Source organism: Acartia tonsa, chromosome 10 (genome assembly GCF_053477335.1).
Source record: "Acartia tonsa isolate MP-2025a chromosome 10, ASM5347733v1, whole genome shotgun sequence".
NCBI lineage: Eukaryota > Metazoa > Arthropoda > Copepoda > Calanoida > Acartiidae > Acartia > Acartia tonsa.
Window position 1 is genome coordinate 38,448,407 of NC_137269.1, and position 22,929 is coordinate 38,471,335.

The 22,929-nt window shown below is 35.8% G+C and overlaps 1 protein-coding gene across 1 annotated transcript in view; it reads left to right on the forward strand.

Moving 5' to 3' along the window:
* Positions 1-2,960: 2,960 nt before the first annotated feature.
* Positions 2,961-22,929, forward strand: part of LOC145330602 (glutaminase kidney isoform, mitochondrial-like) — a 51,693-nt gene continuing 31,724 nt past the window's right edge. Inside the window, exons 1-15 of the mRNA XM_080175241.1 lie at positions 2,961-3,089; positions 4,832-4,899; positions 5,329-5,419; positions 6,665-6,735; positions 7,182-7,253; positions 14,884-14,943; positions 15,304-15,348; positions 15,882-15,931; positions 16,383-16,447; positions 16,746-16,829; positions 17,497-17,566; positions 18,472-18,547; positions 20,114-20,152; positions 20,649-20,710; positions 22,864-22,910. Coding sequence (XP_080031367.1) covers positions 3,012-3,089; positions 4,832-4,899; positions 5,329-5,419; positions 6,665-6,735; positions 7,182-7,253; positions 14,884-14,943; positions 15,304-15,348; positions 15,882-15,931; positions 16,383-16,447; positions 16,746-16,829; positions 17,497-17,566; positions 18,472-18,547; positions 20,114-20,152; positions 20,649-20,710; positions 22,864-22,910 — 978 coding nt within the window. The 5' untranslated portion in view covers positions 2,961-3,011. The remainder of the gene's footprint in view (positions 3,090-4,831; positions 4,900-5,328; positions 5,420-6,664; positions 6,736-7,181; positions 7,254-14,883; positions 14,944-15,303; positions 15,349-15,881; positions 15,932-16,382; positions 16,448-16,745; positions 16,830-17,496; positions 17,567-18,471; positions 18,548-20,113; positions 20,153-20,648; positions 20,711-22,863; positions 22,911-22,929) is intronic.

Sequence of the window (22,929 nt, forward strand, 5' to 3'; positions counted from 1 at the left end):
TTGATTCATTATCTATCTAAATAACCCAAAATAAATGATAATTCATCATTTTATTGGAATTTAATGACACTTTATAATTATCAATAATAAATTTTTAATTTGTAGCACAATATCTATAATAACAGAAAGGTATATTGACCAAATAGTAAACAAAGTAATCACCAAGGCATCTGGTCACTCGAATATTATTACTGTAAATACATGGATTATTATCATATTGGTAGCAGACCTTTACAGTTATCTCATCCCCAACCTGTAGTTCTGGAATGGCTCCTTGTGTGTCATTGATCCATCCAGGTGCATAGGCACCACATTGCTCTGGTCCAGGTGATATGGTAGGTATCTGTACTCCAGCTGGGGCTTCCAGTCTATAATAGTTAGACTCATGCCAGTCAGGGCTCGTGTGGTAAGATTCATGATCACAATATTGTTCAAAACCATGGTTAATATTTCTTGTTGGATCATCAAGAATATGGTAGTCTGTGCATTGTGCTGGTCCTGGTGATACTGATGTTGTTGGTGATTGTGTGCTTGTTGGCAAGGAATCAATACAGGACATTGCTCCGCTGGAACAGCCTTGGCAGGTGGCAGTTGAGGTATCATCACTGTATTTGAAGCAGTAATTTGGAAACAGAGAATCTAAACCATACCAGGTATAGCCTACACAGTCTTCAGTATCCACACATGATTGGAAACAGTCTTCAGCTGAGTCTTCACCAACTACGCCAATAAGGAAATCAGGATCTAAATTAAAATATTCTCCATCTAATTGCTCCGGAACTGTTTTACTATGGCATTCTCTGCAGTCATGGAGATCTTCTAGGACATGGAACAGGTAGCAAATGTTAACTACTTGATCTGCAAACCATGTGTATCCAAGACATTCAGAGTTATGAAAGCAGGATGACAAGCAGGACTCAGCACTGGCTACATCAAGCAACATGTCATCTCTGTCAGCCTGGAAACTCCAGGTATAACCATCAGCTGTTGTCTGGCACTCTGCCTGCACTACAGTCAGAACAGCAGATCCAAGAAGGATTGCTCTCATGTTCATTCTGAATGATTTAGTAAAATAATTTAAAAATAATATCTATTTAATTATATTTTTATTGCAATCCTTATCACTTTAAATATTAAGTTTCTTTCAAACAGTATTAATAAATACTGCTTCAACATTGACCACAAAATGTTCGTAAAATCAAATAATTTATTAAATAATAGGGAGGGAGGAGACATTGGGATGTTTATTACTTTAGTCCCCAAAGTTTTATTATAACATTTTCTTATTCTTTGTTTTGGAAATTTCACTGAATTTTGATTGGCTGGTTCGTTAAGTTGAGTTTCCAAACATTTCAACCACTAATAAACTACAGAATGAGAAATTTTGTGTATTAAAAATTTATCTGCTATTTCTTTATCTCTTTATCTCCCTGATTAAATAATGTTGTGTTATTGATAAACAAAAATGACAATACCAAAAAGAAGAAAACTACAAAAATAATTGACAGACAATCAAACTGAATTATAGAACAGCTTCTCACTTGCCAGACAAATTAGTTTATAACAGAACTAGCGGCTGCGCCCTTACCACATGGATGCTCTGTATTTAGGAAAAATAGCCTAAAACCCTCATAAATCTTAAATCTCAAAATGAATTAGCCTAAATTGACTCAGGTATCCATGTAAAGCTTTCCCGAAAAGAATAACTTAATCACTTCACTAATTTATTGAAATCATAAGCTTCAGACAAAAAATCATTACTACTTTAAATAATTCGTCCAACAAATTTGGAGGTAACATTAATATTATTTTTTTTTAGAAATACAAATTAAAGCTTTTATTTTAGTGGCGCGATAATTTTTAGATTCGGATGTATTCATTGGCCAACCCCGCAAGAAAATAGCTTAAAACCATAGTAGTATAATTCGGAGAGGAGGAGTTCAAACAATCCATTAGTTATTGAGATCTTAACCTTCAGACATACAGTTAAACAGACATATATTGTTGTACTTAATATACTTTTCAAATATCATAAGAATTATATTTAGCTTAGTATTGCTACGTTTATCATGGGTATAGCTGTCCTTGTTAAATTAAAACTGACGGTTTCCTACATTCTGAATTAATTGTCGTACTTACGGAATTAACTGTCGTATTTACGGACAGACGCTATACGCATAAAAGCTTTGTCCTTAAAAAAGGAAAGTCAAAAAAGCAGACTCGTATTCGCTAAACTGCAGTGTCTTTTTAAAACACCATTTTTAATTTATTTTACAAAAAGATAAATTTTTTAATCGATTTATATTACTTGAATTTCTTAGCTTTAAATCGTAATAGGATTGGAATTGCTTTACTTTTTAATATAGCACTAAATTTTAAGCCGCGCAACTTATGGACAATTTTGTTCTTGTGGTATATATTACGTTTATTTGACATAATTGTTTTTGAATATTAAAAAACATCTGAAAAAGTAATAAATACTATGTTTTCTGGGCTATAAAATTTAGGATTTGTATCTTTTTTAAAAACACTGAAAATTGCTTTTCTTGCAAAGATATTTCCAATAGATTCTAAATAATTAGATTAATGAAAAGCTGCATATATAGTTTAAATTCCGATGTATTTAGGATAAAAATGCCCATAAGTAGCGGAGCACTAAAGGTTTACTTAGGATTGAAATAAGACATGGGATAGACGATAGATTGATGTACATGCCCCAATTATGATTAACATAATTACCCTTTCCGTAGATTCAAGTTATTTGTTAAACATTTTTGACACTGAAGGTTTGTTAAACAATCAAGATTGACAAAATTTAGCCGACGAATCAGAAAACTTGTTTAAAAAACTTTAGAGACGAGTATAATTTAGCGGCCAATGTCTCCTCCCTCCCCGAGTTTTGCCCACTCTATAAAACTCTATACAAAATATCTGCTAAAAGCTATGGGCTTTCCTTTTTTTCTAGTTTGTTTATAAATTGTCAGCGATTGGCTAATTTTTTTTTAATAAAAATGAAAAATATTGTGAATTTCTTGTTAAATAGTAGTTTTAATAATAAACATAATTATGTTATTCTTTTTAAACAAAAGGTTAGTTGTATTTTATTTCATTATGATTTAATAGTTATTTCTCGTATCGTATTATAAACGGCTTTCCGCGGATATAGAATGTACAATTATAAGATTAAAACTAGTTTTTTTAGCCCCGTGGTGCCGAAGGCACCGGCTAAAAAAAATGGTTTTAATCTTATGATTGTACATTTCTATATTCGTAGAAAACTGGATATAATACGATGCTAGACATAGTTTTTCCTATGGATGAGAACCGGTTCCTATCCACCGGATTCGAATGAATACGAGAAAACTGTTTAAAATGAAAAACGTTTTGTTAGTAGCAAACCTACTCTAGTATCTTGTCAGTCGTCTGACTTCTTCGTAATGCTATACACAGTGCGTTTGAAGGTGCTTTGACTTTTGTGTCAGAACCTAAATTGGGACATAGTGCATTTCATTACCCTAGGTTAGGTAACTTCATTTCACTTTTCAACAAAATCTAAAATGCAGCAGTTTTTGAGAAAATTAGATAAAATTTTAAGTATAATTTTCATCCACTAGGAGTTACCGCAAAATAATGACAAGAAAAGCAAAGATTATTTATTTAAAATTTTGAACAAGTTTGCTTCTATAAAGTTCTTCATAAAACCACTCCTTAAGTGAGTTGATTCATGGCCATTTTTATCAGTTGCTTTGCTAAGGTCACGGAAATTCAGCCTTAAATAAATCATATATAGAGAGGTTTTATGACAGACTTTATAAAAGCAAATTTGTTCAAAATTTTAAATAAATAATATTAGGTTTTCTTGTGTATAACGTAACCGTACCGTAAGCGAAAGAAATGGTTTTATTTTATTTTTCTTATTTAAATATTCGGGAAAATGGTAGGTTATGCGATACTATACATGGTTTTGTAGTATGGCTGACAACCGGTTTTAATCAAATAATATTTGTAGAGTGCAAAAACTTAATAGCAGAATATTAATTTACAAGTCTAAACAAAAATTGTATTTAGATTTAGTACAAAATTGTTCAATTACCGGATACTTTTTAAGGACACACTTGCAAAATTAGAACTTGATAGGACAACTCTACAATGCCAAAAAAATTCGATTAGAGCTATCCGTAACGAACGAACATACGGACTACCCCTAATTAAGGAAAAATTTCGCTTTTTAATTTCTCTATCTTTGTACAGAAAAAGTCACAAAGAAATAGTTGAAATATTTTCTATTGTTTGACTAAATAAAACCGGTAAAAAGTGGAATTAAGAATTATATATAACCTACACCTCTTGGCTGCATTTTAGAACCGTAACCTATAGAAGAGGGTTTTCTCGTATTCATTTGAATCCGGTGGATAGGAACCGGTTCTCATGAATACGAAAAAACTATGTCTAGCATCGTATTATATCCAGTTTTCTACGAATATAGAAATGTACAATCATAAGATTAAAACTAGTTTTTTTTAGCCGGTGCCTTCGGCACCACGGGGCTAAAAAAACTAGTTTTAATCTTATAATTGTACATTCTATATCCGCGGAAAGCCGTTTATAATACGATACGAGAAATAACTATTATACCCCTCAGACCCTTATTATCCCAGCTTTAAAATTAAGCTATAGGGCTAAAAAATTACTTTTCTAGTGTAGTGGTTTTAATAACCCATAATATAAAGGAGTATCAATATGACTTTGTTTTAATAAAGAATTAATAACTTTTTAGATTTTTAGTCACTTATATTTTCTTTCCAATAATTTTTCAATTTTTTTTATATAGAAAAGTTACAAAAATTTGAGAGGAATATCGTCAAGTTCAACAGATCATGTTCAAGAAGCATTTGATAGGTCAGTTAATTTTAAAAATAACTTTTCCAGTATGGCTTCGAAACCGATCAATATCCGCTGGATTAGAACCGGTTCTAAGCAATGATGAAAAATCATGTATTGTATTGTATTATATCCAGTTTTCTACAAATATCAAAATGAACAATTATAAGATTAAAACCAGTTTTATATCCGCGGAAAGCTGTTTATAATACCAATACGATGCGATAAATAACTATTCTATCATATTTTGTATGATATTTGTAAAACATCACTACAAGTTTAAATATTTAAAAGAAAATTAAAACTATTATTTAAGTTTTGTTTTTAAAAAGAAAATTATACTTTTTGTCGGGGATTTACTTTGCTTCCTTAAGATTTTGTTAGTACCCTACCAAAAATAAATAAAATTTTCAATCTATCTATCTATCTATCTATCTATCTATCTAGAGCTAAAACTGGTAAAGGAGTGGCAGAAACCATATTTAATCTGTACAAGAACGCAAATACAGACACAATAAATATTGGTTATCTATTTAGTGTAAGATAAATTTCATTATTTGTAGAAGCTAAGCAACTCCATAATTAGGGTTTGACTGTCTGTATGGCCTTTAGTCTCCTTCAGTACTCAGTCACATGGAGTTGGACACGTCCACATTTGTAAACTCACGAACAATTAAAGCTTGTGTCATTAACATATGCCCTCTGTTTTTTTTATCTTACTCTTTTTTAAAGCGAAGCTTTTCTATAATTAGGGTCGGTCCGTCCGTACGTCTGTCCGTCACGGATAGCTTTTTTTCATTAATTTAGGCATGTTAGAATTGTCCTATCGATTTCAAATTTTGCATGGTGATTCCTTTAGTAGATAGGTACGATTTAGAAAGCGTAGAAACTCTATAATCATTACCAAAATGTCCGTACGTCCATTTTAAACATGTTGATTTTTTTTTACTTTTTTAACAACAAATTTTTATGTGAACTAATCATCTGATTGATCTGATTTTTGCTATATTGATTCCTGAGACAACAAAGTATAATGTAATAAGCGAAGCAACTCTATAATCAAGTCCTAAAAATGTAAGTATGTCCATAAATATTATCCTGAATCAAACAGTTTTTTTCAACAAATTTACTTACAATTTTACTTTGACCCTTATACATTTATATTATGATTATTCAGTTCTGACACTATACAATTGTTAATGTCCGTTTGTCCTACCGTTTTAGTGCTTCGCTTTTATGGATGTTGTCATCCTTGTTTAAATTTCATTACATTTTAACTTTTTTAGTAACGTAGCCACTCTATAAATATAAACTAATGCGTTCGATTGTGCTACATTAAATTGTATGATTTATTATATCTTACATTAATGTCATACTCAGTGATTTACCGACAATATCTAAAAAAAATCATTCAACCAATTAAAACAAATTGTCTTATCGTTTGTTTTTTTATTAGAAACATTTCAAGCTTGTTATTGTTGCACCACTTATTGTCATGATGCTATTTAATTAGGTTACTAAAGACTACGCCACTAGGGGCCTTTAGGTGCACTTGGGGTAATATTTTAGAGGGAGTGGGGGAAGGATGGGTCGATCCTCCATTTTCAGTAAAAAAAAGTTTTTGAGGTGGGTGACTTGGAAAGGGGAAGGTACCCTTCCCTAAAATTGCTATAAACCTTTCCTGGAACTATTAAAAGCTTCTCTGTAAAGTAAAACTATATAGGCCCTGCGATCAGCAAGATCTTTCGTTACAAACACACAGACCGACATACTTTTATAATAGGTTATTGAAAGGACAGGAATACGGCCGCGTACAGATCCCAGGCTCAAAGTATTCAAAAATAATATTTTAAGGTATGAATTTTCTAGTAGCGACGCTACTCTAAGATTATGTCCGTCCGTTAAAAACTTTATGAGGAAAACGTAAATTCATCGCCTGCAATTTAAGATAGACGGCTGAATTTTTATACAATTGGCAACCTACCACAAAAAAATTAGGAGCTCTTATGAGTAAAGTCATAATGTGCTTGAATGTGTTGCTTGATTAGCTCTAGTGGCAATACAAAAGTGTTTCAGCTTACTCCATGACGACTTAGGTCCAAACCCTAAGAAACTGTGGATAATCAATCAAAATCGTTATAAATTTCTATTCATCAATGTTATTAAGAATAATTATATTCTACAACACCCTCCTCCTCCCCGGCAAAAAAATAAGAGGGATGTCGTTTTTACAAATTTCTCCGATAGTTTTGAAGATTCTATTCGTAAAATTTTCTAAATGTTAAATAAATATATTTCAGTTACAGCAAAACGTATGGAAAAGAATCCGACACCATTGAAAGTTTAAACGTTGACGAGGCTACTTTTATAAAGTAAGTATACGCATACAGGGATCCGAAGGGATAAGACAACAGACGAATGTTTTCCCCTTATGTAGATGACATTTATTGGTGCAAAAGATTGGACACTGAAAGTTTGAACCGACCAATAAAGATTTAATAAAACTACCCAAAGTTTTTTAGCCAACGAATGTATACAGTTTTTTTCCCGTAAATATGCTACCCTATAAGTCAATTGTATTTTTCAAGATAGACGGCTGCAAGTGTTAGTGAGGATTCCTATAACTTTATGCATCCGGTTTATATCGTTGGTCTGTCGATAATGCTACAAAAGTCATGAATATAATCATTTTCTGTTTATTTTTTGTTCATATTCAAAACCGAATCAACTGCTTTGTAAATATCAAAGCCACACTAATTATCTTATTTTTAGATTATACAAAGTAGAATGATGTCAGTCCTTCCGTCCGTCTATCAGTCCGTCTGTCTAAAGCTGATATCTCGGTAACCGCAGAATAATATTTCCAATTTTTTGTTGTTCACGTATAAAGTTTTTGCTGTAAATATGGATTCCCATACCAATGAGCATTTGATGTATAATATACTTGGTTCGCTGCTCGGTAATGCTTCAAATGATTAAAATCTATACATAAATGTTTCTTATTTGTTTATTTATTGTTTACGACCTATGAACATATGCTCTTTAACTAACTTCTGTTTGTCTATCCATTATTTTTGGTGCTTCGCCACTTATGGATGTTGCAATCCTTGTTTTAAAAAAATCTTTGGGACTTAGTCAAATGCTTTGTTAATATCAAAGATAAACTTATTATCTAATATACAAAGCTCAAGAATGTAACATTGTATCAAAAGTTAAAGAACTACCCCCCATCCCCCACAAAAATACTGAAGATGGTTCTCTTACTTCCCTTATTTGAATACTTTTGATAGAGGTTTCAATTTCAGGGGGGGGGGTGTATATAAATATGTATATAATTACTTTCCCACCCACCACCAATTATAAATATGTATGCGCCCTTGGACTTTGAGTATTCTTAGGTAATGGTATTCTTTGTTTTCTGTGCAGTTGAATTTACATTTATAATGCCTAGCAGTTCATACATTACAAACAAATAACAACTTTAATTTTAGAAATTCTCCTCTCTTAATTTTAAAATAAGTTAAAAATTATATGGGAGGGGGATAGTTTTTCGTTAAAACGTTGTTTGGTACTTAAGTTGGGTTATGTTAGGTTATATTAGGTACTTGATAGCCCCGCAGGGTTAGAGCACCGCAGTTATACTCCCCACAGAGGTTAGGCATAGGGGAAAAAAACCTTAATTTTTTCTCAGTTTATATATCAAAATAGTAACTCCCACTTTTATTTATCGTTTAGATGGACAGACGGACGGTTGGATAAAGCAAGTTGTAAAAAAATGAACTCAGTGATACAAAAACCAGCCATGCTTTAAATAGCTGCCAAGAAAATTATTATTAGTTGTCTGTATTACAACCCCCTTGGTTTTTAGTTTAAGGTGGCTATTAAAATTAATTGAATTAAATTATTAAAATTAAATTATTAAAGGCTGAAAGTGTCTTCAACCATTTACATCACATCCAGGGATCTAAAGGGATAAGACAGTGGCCTATAAATGGATGTTTATCCCTAATGATGATGAAAAAAATTACCCCATCTTTAATTACAATTATTGTTTAAAACGTTTGGACGCTCAACTTTATTAACCAACCAATCAAATTTCGGCAAAAGTCCCCAAAGTTGTTAAGTCATCGAATAAGAAAATGTTATTACAAATCTATTGCGAAAAGTGTATTAAACAGCCAATTGCCCCCCCTCTTTCTCTGCAATGGCATCACATCCCCTTTTAATATGCCGCTCTTACGTGGTTTTGAATTCATTGTCTCAAGGTTTGAACACCCATGCACTTGAAATTAAATTAAAACTTGACCTTGTCTTAAAGTAAACACATTCCAGAACTGGCCAGCCGCTGAATTTTAAAGCGGCTGGCTGGTAGCTCTGTGGATTTGTTTGCATAACGCAGTTGCATATTTCTAAATCTTTTATCGGATGATTAGCAAAATGCAGGATTCTTTATGAAAAATTACCTCTTCATCAAATTAAAATTATTGGTTTAAAAGTTCGGCCACTCCAAGTTTTACCAACAAATAAGGATTTTACAATAAAGCTAATGTTTTGGAGCCAAAACATGACCTTAAAAAGTCTGTTTTAAAACTTTGGGTACCGGTGAGTTCAAAGTCCTACTATCCATGGCAAGATGGGCGGTTGGCTGATTGCTGTAGATTGTTTTAATGCTTTGGCGGCTGGCTCACAGGTGCATCTGCTGGTACATTGCATAATTCCCTTTTTATTTGCATTTAGATATTAAGTTAAACACTAATGAATTTTGAAAGGTCAACTTAAAAAGTACTTTTAGCATCATTGCTGTGAAAATGCAAAGATAAAGAGATAAACACAATTGATGAAAAAATAAACTTCACCTAATTGTAATACAACTTTAGTACATAGGTTTTAATTATTTGGATTATCTTTTATTCTTATCTTCTTTATTCCAAACAATTAAAAGCTACAATAGTCATAAACTAATTCATATATTTTTTTTTTGGGGGGGGGGATGGTGGATATTTTTATAACTTACCCCCTTTCTAGAGGAAATGTTTTTTTTAATATCTCATCTGATACCTAATAGAAGCTACTCTGTAAAGAACTAAAACGGTTCAATGGTTAGCGAGATCCTTTGGTGCACCCACACAGAACCTGTTTCTTTATTTAAAAATAATAGTTATTTCTCGTATCGTATTATAAACGGCTTTCCACGGATATAGAGAGTACAATTATAAGTGTGGTATCCGCCTAGGATAAATGGCAGACACCAGAGTTCAAATGACTACGGCAGTGTGAACAGACGTGGACACCTATACTATAGAGAAGCTACGCTTCTCTAGCAATCACTAAATAATAAACAGAGTCTATTCAGTTGTTTCTTTATTGAGGGTCTAAGGATTACTAACGTTATATACAACAAACAATAACTACACAGATAGGAATAAATAATCATAAATAACATCAATATAATACATATACAATAGTCAGTTTGGGCAATAATGATCCCCCATCCCTGGAAAGGGTGGGGGGAATTAACAATACAGCTTAACCATAATAAGGCTGTCAGAATTTATCATTAATTTTAGGCATAGGGAGGGGGTCGGCAGACCCCTTCCCCAGGACTCGGGGGAGGGCCCTTGGCCCTTCCCCGAACCCAGGTCAGGGTTGCCATAGGCATGGCTCACGGTTGCCGAATACCACAACTCTCCCCTCGGAAGGCTGGGAGGGGGTCTCCCTGCCAGACTTCCGACAGTGGTTGAGGCCTTCGGCCCGCTCCTTAGGGCTAAGTTATATACAAACGATAATGATTCAATGGAATCCTAGTGGTGATTTTCATGGCTGATGGGCTCCCAACGTGGGATAGAAGGTAGAGGCTGGCTTTTGTTGGACACGTAGCTCGGCGCCAGCAGGTGTCAGATTGGCGTGGGGCACAGCCGCTGCGGGGCCGGTCAGTAACGGGGCATTCTGGTTGTTGTTGGCAGCGGCTGGGCGCTGGATGGTGTATGGCTGGGCTCTCCCTACGGGCTGGTGGCGCTGGCTGACTGGGGGTGACGGTTGTCACCCCTTCCTCTGGGGCTGCTGGCTCGTTCCAGGATCCAGGTATCTCGGTGGCGGCGACGGTTGTCGCCCCAGGCACCAGGGTGGGGGCGCTGGATAGCACCCCCCAGTCATCGCAGGTGGCGGCGCCGGATGGCGCCCCATACATCGACTCCGATGCGCTGGCTAGCGCCTCCTGCCTCTCTCGTTCAGCGGCCGCCAGGGCCTCTCCGTACACCGTCTCAGTGGCGCTGGGTAGCGCCTCTCCACGCTTGCTGGGTAGACTCGGTCTAGCAGGCCCCATCATGTTGAGGCTGAAGGGTTGAGGCCTCAGGACTTCTGGCTCGGCAATGTTGGTGGGCTGCACGAACTCCGGCCCCAGGTGATTGAGGCTGAAGCCCAGGCCAACCCGGTTGGGTTCAGCCGCTCCTCCCAGTACGTTGATTCTAGTTGGGACGGTTCCAAACTGCGGCACTCCGTCGGCTCGGCCCGCTGCGTTGGGGGCGGCTGCTTGCTGGAGTGTTGCTGGGGGCGCGCTCCCTTCCATGTTGGCTACTCTGCTGGGCTTTCCTGGGGGAGCGCCCTTGTCAGCAGCGCGCCTCCGGCCGGCTACCTGGTCCCAGTCGGCTTTGCACTCGGCCGCCGTATGGCCGGCATAGTGGCAACGGTCACACTTGGCAGGACGGTCACGGCGTGGCTGGGTGCGTCTCTCTTCTAGGCTGACCTCCATAGGCGTCGGACAGTCTCGGACTCGGTGGCCTTTCCCATGGCAGCGGTAGCAGCGACCTGGAATCTTGTCATCTGGGGCGACCTTCCCCATCTGGTGGAGACCCGGAGCCAAGGCGCCAATCTCCATTGGCTCCGACTCATCGTATTGGGGCAACTGGACGCTGGCTGACCCCGTGAGCCCGTCGGTGGCGTCCACTAGGCACACACCCTCCTTCAGCTGCTTGGTGATCATTGTGACGGTAAACATGGCTCGCCTCGTGTACTCAGGTACCGAGGCGATCTCATGACCCATCATTTCACGTTTCACATTAGCGTTACGAATGCCACGATTTAATTCGTCTATCAACAATTCAAGGTCCTCATGGCTATAGGCCTCCCTATACAATGCACACTTTGTGGATATGTATGCTTGTATAGGTTCTGTCGAGTGTTGCCTATAATCCCTGAAGGCTTGCTTCAAAGTCTGGGATTCAAAGGCTGGACGAAATAACATTTCACACTCGGCCTTGACTTGTTCGTATGTCAAGGCTTGGCCTGCCTCGCCAAACAGATGAGAGGCCATCTCCGCCGCTTGCCCCGCCAGGGATAGTAAAAGGGCGTTGCGGCGGTTTAGTGTGTCATGGGGAGGCACACGGTAAGCCGCCCATGACATCTCGAGTCTCCGGATGTGGGAATTCCAGGATTGCTTGGGCGGTCCTCTATACTCCGGCAGGTTACTCAGCATCAGCTTGCGGTACTCGGCTGGAGCCGGCTGGGGATCATCCTGGAGCCATCCTTGGAGCTGGTCGCCTCCTGGCGCTTGCGGCTGTTCCATCGGGTCAAAGGTTCAGCGGCGGGACACGAAGTTTTAAGTCAATACTATAAATGGTTTACACTTGAGGCTTTCTAGCCTAGCAGCCAACACTGTTTATCACTAGGTTGGTAGTTTAACTACAAAGATTTAAATTAGGTGTACCTAAAGTACTTGTCACTAGTTTTTCTGAGTTGTAGAGTAGGCTGGTAGGGGTAGATAGCTGTTGAGGGTCTGAACTGCTGTCAGGAACTGATTGGGTTTTCCTTTATCACACTATAGATAGGAGGGAGAAGCTTGCAAGTCTTGTTTTCTAAAAATATCTCTGTTGGATGCTATGGAGTAGCTCCGCTCCTGTGTGTGTGTGTGTGTGCGTGAAATATCCTTTCCTTGCAACGTGCTTACGCACCGTCAGATTCGCGCACACAGGTAAAACGCGCACCTATCCCTCAACCCGCTCTCTCATTGGTCCGCTTTGTCTTATTCGTCCGTTGAATTTTGTTATGCGTCCCGAGCTCTGCTGCGCGACCCGTAAATGGCGCTCTGTTCTCCCGGTCGCTATCTCCACACCGTGGGCGGACTTATTCAAGTGTGGGTAGGAAGGGGGAGTGCGTGAGGGGACGGGGTAAAACCGTCCGTTCCCCCCTATGGAGAGGGGGGAGTGCTGTGGGTTTGAGGTAACTGTGTGGTGAGGTAATTGTGCCCTTTCCTTAATCCTGAGCTTATTGTTATGTCACCTCGATTGTATTTTCTTCAATGGATGGTGGGCCCCTCCCTTTCCATTGGAATAAGGGGTGTATTTGTTGTGCTGAAGGCTTGGGGGGTTAGATTGTTTATCAATGCATTGTTATATTACATCTAGGTTCTATTTTTGGCTTTATCACAATACACAACAGATTTGCTTACCAAGCCTGTTCTATTTTTAGTTTTATCACAATACACAACAAATTGTTTACCAATCCTTGCTCATAAATCTATTGTTCAGCCTTCACACTAGGGTGGTAATCCCTACAATGTGATATAATATCTGCTTTTCTAGATGGGTGGCTGCGCTGTAGCCTCTCAGGATACTTGGAGTTAACGTAGTTTTCTTCTGCTTGGTACACTACACTCGTATGTTCGCTCGCAGCTCGCAGCTATTTGGCTTGTTTCAGCCTGTCGGCGGCAGGGAGTGTCCCGTCCTGCAGCGCCGTGTATCCGAATCCGGCTGGTGGCGGCAGGGAATGTCCCTTCCTGCAGCGCCGCTGGTTTGAATCCTGCTATCTCTTGCAGTAAATGTTGGCCTATTTTCAGCCGTTTACACTTAGTTGGCCTGTTTCAGCTCGTCCGCAGGCCTGTTTCAGCCCTTGAGCGCTCAATTCTCCGTTAGATGTCGGCGCTTCTTGCGGTTCTCCGTCAAGTTTCGCTGCTCTCCGCAGTCTCTCGTCCGATTTCGCTACTCTCCGCAGCTCGGGTTCCGCCACACTTAGTGGTCTTTCGCTAGATTTCGCTTCCACAACTGCCGGATGCAGAGTTAGACCTTGCTATCCAGGGTGGGTAATTCAGGTTGCTTGTGTCAGTTTTGCCAGTTTCACTGCTGGGAGTACCTTAGCCTCAGCTGCGCGTCTGCTCTACACTTGTGGTTTGCCGTAATCTCACACAGCTGTCACCAAAAGTTGTGGTATCCGCCTAGGATAAATGGCAGACACCAGAGTTCAAATGACTACGGCAGTGTGAACAGACGTGGACACCTATACTATAGAGAAGCTACGCTTCTCTAGCAATCACTAAATAATAAACAGAGTCTATTCAGTTGTTTCTTTATTGAGGGTCTAAGGATTACTAACGTTATATACAACAAACAATAACTACACAGATAGGAATAAATAATCATAAATAACATCAATATAATACATATACAATAGTCAGTTTGGGCAATAATGATCCCCCATCCCTGGAAAGGGTGGGGGGAATTAACAATACAGCTTAACCATAATAAGGCTGTCAGAATTTATCATTAATTTTAGGCATAGGGAGGGGGTCGGCAGACCCCTTCCCCAGGACTCGGGGGAGGGCCCTTGGCCCTTCCCCGAACCCAGGTCAGGGTTGCCATAGGCATGGCTCACGGTTGCCGAATACCACAATAAGAATAAAACTAGTTTTTTTAGCCCCGAGGTGCCGAAGGCACCGGCTAAAAAAACTGGTTTTAATCTTATGATTGTACATTTCTATATTCGTAGAAAACTTGATATAATACGATGCTAGACATAGTTTTTTCGTATGGATGAGAACCGGTTCCTATCCTTCGGCACCACGGGGCTAAAAAAACTAGTTTTAATCTTATAATTGTACATTTCTATATTCGTAGAAAACTGGTTATAATACGATGCTAGACATAGTTTTTTCGTATGGATGAGAACCGGTTCCTATCCACCGGATTCGAATGAATACGAGAAAAATTATTATAACTTAATTTTTTTCTTCAGATTGACAGAGCAAAGTTTGGTTTTACTGAGTCAAGCTTTAAGAAATGATGTTATTATACCAGGGGAGAAATAAGTTCAAATAAGCTATTCTAAACTTGCTGTCGGCCTATCTGTGACGATAAAAGACCGAATTTTTAATTATGGTTTTGGTTACTAGTGCACATATGATTTATATTTAATAAATGAGAAAATGGATGTTATTTAATCTTCTGAATATGAAATTGTATATTTTTTTTTCAAAATTGATAAATTCAGAATACTGTTTTTTTAAAAAGTTAAATATTAGAATGTTTAAAATGGACGTACGGACTTTCTGGTAGTGATTAGAGAGTAGCTACGTTTTTTGAATCATATTGTTACAGGAATAATCATGCAAAATTAATAATAAAATATTCTTTGAACTTATTGTTTTTATGTTCTAGAGTTTCCAACCTTTACTAAACAAATACACAGTATATTCAATAGGTAAGAACGATTAATTAATAAAATCTGGTTTTAGGCTATTTCAATTTAAGATTAAAGGCTTGGGGTGGTTTTAGGTTATTGTTAAATACTTCACTAATCCAAATACAGATGATAGGGGTGAAGCTGCCAGTAATGTTAGAAAGGGATATATTACTATTAGGTGGATTTAATTAAAAAGTCATATTTAATTTTTATAAATTAAGGAAGACAACATCCATGAAAGCGAAGCTCAGCATATTGGTAAACAAACAAACTTTTAAAAATAATTTTCATTTTCATAAAGAAACAGAAGTCTGAACAAAAGTTAATAAAATTTCATGAACAATTTTTCTTATTTTTGCAGGAATCTCCATGCAAATTTCAAACATACCCAAAGTTACCGGTGGATGGACTAACGGGCCAATCTTAGTTATTGCAAAGCTTTGAAGTAGAAATTCTATTTTTTATGATTGAACAAGCTTTTTAATAGCATTTTTATATTGTAAATAAAAAAAAATTTACTTTTCTCTTTTTAGTAATTAATTTTGTTTTAGATGTAAGTATAATGTAAATGGATCCCCGGCTTCCTACATTCCTCAACTAGGCATTATATATTTTTTATTTTTTTATAGAACACCTGTCTTAATTTTGATAATTATTAAAACCAGGGATAAGACAAGATAATTCTATTATATAAAGTAGTAATGTTTTTTTTCTGAAGCGTAGGATCTCAATAACTACTGAACCAAATCCATTATCTTTATGCTGCTGTTATGGTTTTAGGCTATTCTTTTTCAGATTTAAGTATTTGTATGGTTTTAAGCCTGTACGAATACGGAGCCCCTAGATTCTAGGGACGAAGCCACCAGTATTCAATAAAGTAATGATGATTAGCAAAATTACTCTTCTGTTGATTACAATTATCGGTTTTAAAAATTGAAACAAAGCTAGTTTCAACCAACCAATCAAATTAAATAAAAAAAGTACTTAAAGTTTCAAAGCCAACCAATGAAATCTTCTTTATTTTTTAAAACAAAATAAAAATCTAAAAATAGCGAAGGTTAATCCTGAGTTATGGGCTGTGTCTCTATGCACTGTGGACGGACAGAGATTGTCTTTTGTAAGTACAATCTTTATGTTAGACAGGTTAATGGATGCTAAATTTATCTTTCCCCAAATTAAACTAGCCTGCGCTGCTTCAGGATGGAACCCTTTTTTAAATAATAATTCTCTCGTTGACTCCATCAAATTTTGTTTTATCTTTATACATTTTCTAATTTGATTCATCAAATTATATTGTTAACATTTAGTAAAGTCATAACGAATGGTTTTTATTGCTACACTTCTTATGGATTCAATTGTACTATCTCAGAACGTGTATAATACAAAAAATGTTCAAATCCAAATTTTTTTCTTAGGGAAATGTGAACAAAAATTTCACACTTCAATCTTGTAGCAAGCCATTCACGTATTCACTGTGTCTTAATGAATTAGGCCATGAGGTATGATATGACATGAAGTATCATGATGATTGTCTGTCTAACAGGAAATTAAATTCAGCTAAATTGCCACTTAATATATATGATTTCTTGGGGGAAACAATATGTCTACTGTTTCTGACTATTTTGATTTCTATCCATATTTTAATATTTCTTTTCGTCAAAATAGAATATGGAAGCAGTTGATAGTGCCAAAATATGACGTCATACAATACAAATGACCAATGATAGGTCAGTATACATGTAATTGACCAATGGTGAAATATATTCTGTCCTCTCATTGGTCATTAGCATTGTATGACGGCATTTTTATTTTGAAATATATTTAATTCCTTTATTTTAACATCAAATGTCATCCTTTAGTCTAAAGTACACAAATTAAAAAATATATAAACTCTCCAAAATATTCAAACCTAACTACAAGAAGTTCCAAAAATAGTAAAAAGGCAACGTAAGTCCCAGATATTTTCAAGCACTTTTACACTAATTTTTTGTTTCTTTACTTTATAATAAGCTACTTCTTTTTTTGTAATTATGTAAAAATTATCAAGCTTTTCTGGACCAATAAAAAGCTTTATTGTAAAGTAAAACACTATCTGCGAGATTCTATGCAACACAAACAAACAGACGGACCTCCTGTTTCTTGTAATCCTTTCTATTATTGATTTAGGTTGTTCATGACTATATCGGCCAAGAACCATCAGGCAAAAACTTTAATGAAATCTGCTTAGATAATAAAAGTAAGTTTATCCCGTGTTATACTGTAGATCTATAATTATCCTTCTTTTTATAGATAAACCTCATAACCCCCTGTTAAACTATAGAGCTATAATTATTCTCTTATTGTAGATAAACCTCATAGCCCCCTGTTAAACTCTGGAGCTATAATTATCCTTCCTATTATAGATAAACCTCATAATCCCCTGTTAAACTCTGGAGCTATAATTATCCTTCTTATTATAGATAAACCTCATAACCCCCTGTTAAACTCTAGAGCTATAATTATCCTTCTTATTATAGATAAACCTCATAACCCCCTGTTAAACTATAGAGCTATAATTATCCTTCTTATTATAGATAAACCTCATGACCCTCTGTTAAACTCTGGAGCTATAATTATCCTTCTTATTATAGATAAACCTCATAACCCCTGTTAAACTCTGGAGCTATAATTATCCTTCTTATTATAGATGAACCTCATAACCCCTGGTAAACTCTGGAGTTATAATTATCCTTCTTGATATAGATAAACCTCATAACCCCCTGTTAAACTCTGGAGCTATAATTATCCTTCTTATTATAGATAAACCTCATAACCCCCTGTTAAACTCTGGAGCTATTATTATCCTTCTTATTATAGATAAACCTCATAATCCCCTGTTAAACTCTGGTGCTATAATTATCCTTCTTATTATAGATAAACCTCCTAACCCCCTGTTAAACTCTGGAGCTATAATTATTCTTCTTATTATAGATAAACCTCATAATCCCCTGTTAAACTCTGGAGCTATTATTATCCTTCTTATTATAGATAAACCTCATAACCCCCTGTTAAACTCTGGAGCTATAATTATTCTTCTTATTATAGATAAACCTCATAATCCCCTGTTAAACTCTGGAGCTATTATTATCCTTCTTATTATAGATAAACCTCATAACCCCCTGTTAAACTCTGGAGCTATAATGTCCTGTGCCCTAGTTCTCAACAAGTTACAGCCAAGGTAAGCAGTAAATTGGGGGATACGTTTATAGCTTATTTCGACTCTTAAAACCTAATAGTCCTAATGATTACTCAAAATTTCGATATTATATTAACATTATGTCTGTAACATAATTAGGAACATGGAAAGAAAATGAAGTAGCGGGTCTTATATTTACTGCAGCTTTTCTCATATTTCTAGCCCCTGCGGGTCAATCATTAACATTTACCTAACCTAACCTAAAATAACCTGTGAAAATACGACGAAACCCGCTACTCTGTTTTCTTTCATTATAGATCTAATTAGTACTTTCTACTTTTGCGACTTTTATTTATTTTGATCTTTGGTTCATTAATTGTAGTGTCCAAACGTTTCAACTACTTATTGTACTGTACAAAAGAGATGATTTTTATGTACTTATTGGGGAAGTAGCCCAATCTATCGGCCATTGTCTTATCCCTTTAGATCCCTATCAATTACCTCATACGGGCTAGGCTGATGTCCGTGACACTTGAACGTCAGGTCCAACAAAGAGTAGCTGCGCTGCTAATGAAAATCAAGTCCATATTAATCCCTGAATTGTATTCAATGCTGAGCTGGATCTTTAAATCATTTTAGTGGTGAGCCAGATCGGGGTGTGCCAACTTTCCACCAATGAGAGCATAGAATTTTATCAAATGCCGCGCTGTGATTGGCTGAAATTCGGCTCACCCCGATCTGGCTCACCACTAAAATGATTTAAAGATCCAGCTTTGAACAAATATGGAAAAAAAATACAGAATCGCTTATTTTGCAAGTTGATCGTCCAAAAATTCCTTCAACTTCTTAATTAAAGCAATGACAATTATGTCTATAAATCAAATCGTCGTCAGGGACATGATGTGTTCGAATATTGGTGCATCCTTAATTATGATACACAAAATTATACCTTCTGTAGATTTAAATTAGTGGTTTAAATGTTTGAACACTCAACATGATGTAACATCCAATCAAAATTCATTAAATTACCCAAAGTTGCAAAGGATACGAATAAGAAAACGGTAGTGTAAAACTTTGGGTACTAGTGTTATAAACAGCCTATTGTCCCCGCTCTCTCTCTGGTTTGAATATCAGCCTAACCCTGTCAACTCTAAAGATGTTTATAGTTGTACCTTTTGCTGCTTTTGTCAGTTTGGTGCCTTGGCCTAAAACAGGCACAACCACAACTTATTACCATGCACAGTTAGGACTCTGAGACAAAAGGCCTGAGATCAACCACGCCAAGAGATAAAATTATGAGGGTGTCCATGGTTCAAAATCATGTTTTAAAGATGTAAAGTGGTTGGTGGATATGTGTTATAATTTCAATAAAAATGATTTTAAGCAATTTTTTTACTCTGTAACTAGAATGTGTACGTTAGTAGGTTATTTAAAAGATTTCAAATATTAAAAACATTATTTGCTAAAGTTTCATATTTAGTGATTTTTTGACATTATCTAGATCTAACATTATACTATGATTTTTAAAAACTTACTATTGCTGCGATTCTTTTGAACCATAATTATTCCTGTTTTCCAGAATGATTAATTATTATCCTTTCTTTTCAGCAATGTCGGGTTGGCAGAGAAATATGAGTGTATTTACAGGTTATACTAATATAAAAATAACAGGGTGTCTGTCTGTCTGACTGTGTGTCTGTATTCTAAGATATTATTAAATGGTGATCCGAAATGATTCTACCTTACAATGAATCTCCACATAGGTCCAGGAATTTTTTTTCTTTTTTTTCATGGTTAAAAAGTTGAGGTTCTAACGCCTCTAGGGGCATAACCGCTAATATTATAGAATGTTACTATAATATATCTTTAAACAAATAAGCATTCATAAGCATCGAAGCACAAAAAAAAATAGAACGGACCAAGTAAATTTAATACTTGATGCTCATCACTAATGGAAGACAAAAAATTTTGAAGTATAGAAAATTTCGTTTTCACTTTACCTTTACCTTACAGATACACGGACGGATGGAATTATAGAGTAGCTTCCTTACCAAAAGAATTGAATTAGGGGAGTTTTACACCCTAGAGTAAAGAGGCGAATAAAATCATTCTTGTTTATTTGCTGCAGTTGATTAATTTGAAGGTTTATGAAGCGGATGGCTGGAGGCGAGCAAATAGGATTCAATAACTCGGTTTTTCTTTCAGGTATATATAACTATAACAAAATAAGCGCAGCAGTTAAAGCTTAACAAGTCCAGAAAATAACAGTAAATTGTTATACATTTAGAATGTTTATTTTTATAGCATATTACTCCAATTAGATAAAAAAACGCACAACTCTTTAGTTTTTCTGTCCCTTTTTTGTGTAAAATATAGAAAACCAGATTTGATTGATTTCTTGATTTAATTGCCCTCCCGGTTTGAAATAAAGTTTTCCTTTGATTTTGGAGTTGATCTTGAATGCTAGGGGTGAAGCCGCTAAAAATGTCTATGTAAAAAGACAAAAAGCCTTTAAGCGTAATGTTACCATTTTTACCATCATAATGTAAGAATAAGAGAATTATATAATATCTTTATTTAAAAAGAACCTTATTCTTTCTTCCTGTATTCGTAGGGACACTTCAAAGTGGGAGGGGTCGTCCAACATTAACAACCTTAAATTTTATACTTAAAGAATTTTTTTTTTAATTGTAATTTTTTTCTTGGGCTGATTTCCCCTAAAATATATAAACCCTTCATAGCTGCACAGTAAGGAGAAACTTTTTAGTCTAGCGGCACAGACATACAGTCAGATATCTAATTTATAGGTTGCCATGTTTCAAACATGTTTTAACCACTAAATAGATCAAACATTTCGGGTGTCAAAAAGAACAATTAAATTTTTTAGAGAAGGGGGGGGGGGGGCACATTTTACATGGAAAAGAAAACTGCAAAAATAAAGTTGAGGGTTTATTCATTTCCACATATGTTAAGAATTATTTCGTAAATTATTAAAAAGGAACATGCAGTTATTCGAAATACCCATTGAAACACCTTGGCCCATAAAATTGACCATTACACAGCCTTTAAGATGAAGGTTCTGCAATCAATAGGTTGACGTCTGTAGGCACAAAAAAATATGTGTGTGCGTGTATCTGTCTAAAAACGTTTTTCTGCGTTTGTGAAAACTTTTATTTTGCGTAAATGATAGACCACCCTGTAAGTCTAAACTAAGTTTGTATAATGAGGCATAACAAACTTACTAAAAGTATAATTTGTCTATTTCCTTCCCTAGTTGCGCTACTTCTCTATAACTAGGGTATATAAGGACATACTTACCAATACTATAATTAATCTGTTTCCTTCCCTAGTTGCGCTACTACACTATATTTAGGGTATATAAGGACATACTTATAAATAGTTCGTTTTGTCTATTTCCTTCCCTAGTTGCGCTACTTCTCTATAACTAGGGTAAATAAGGACATACTTACTAATACTATAATTAGTCCATTTCCTTCCCTAGTTGCGCTACTACTTTATAACTAGGGTCTATAAGGACATACTTACCAATAGTCTAATTTGTCTATTTTCTTCTCTAGTTGCGCTACTACACTATATTTAGGGTATATAAGGACATACTTACCAATAATCTAATTTGTCTATTTCCTTCCCTAGTTGCACTACTACTCTATAACTAGGGTATATAAAGACATACTTACCAATAGTTCGGTTTGTCTATTTCTTCCCTAGTTGTGCTTCTACTCTATAACTATGGTGTATAAGGACATACTTACCAATAGTTATAATTAGTCTATTTCCCCCTAGTTGCACTACTTCTCTATAACTAGGGTCTATAAGGACATACTTACCAAAAGTATAATTTGTCTATTTCCTTCCCTAGTTGCGCTACTGCTCTATATTTAGGGTATATAAGGACATACTTACCAATAGTCTAATTTGTCTATTTTCTATTCTAGTTGCACTACTACTCTATAACTAGGGTTTAAAAGGACATACTTACCAATAGTATAATGAGTCTATTTTCTTCCCTAGTTTCGCTACCACTTTATAACTAGGGTATATAAGGACATACTTACCAATAGTATAATTTGTCTATTTTCTTCTCTAGTTGCGCTACTACTCTATAACTAGGGAGTATTTGGACATACTTACCAATAGTATAATTAATCTGTTTCCTTCCCTAGTTGCGCTACTACTCTATAATTTGGGAATATTTGGACATACTTACCAATAGTCTAATTTGTCTATTTTCTTCTCTAGTTGCACTACTACTATACAACTAGGGTCTATAAGGACATACTTATAGCATAGGATTAAACTTTCATTGCAATTAAAAAATGAATTAAATATAATTTTAGAGAGAGAAACAGCGGATAGAAATTTTGCTATGGCTTACTATATGAAGGTATTCAAAACAGATATTT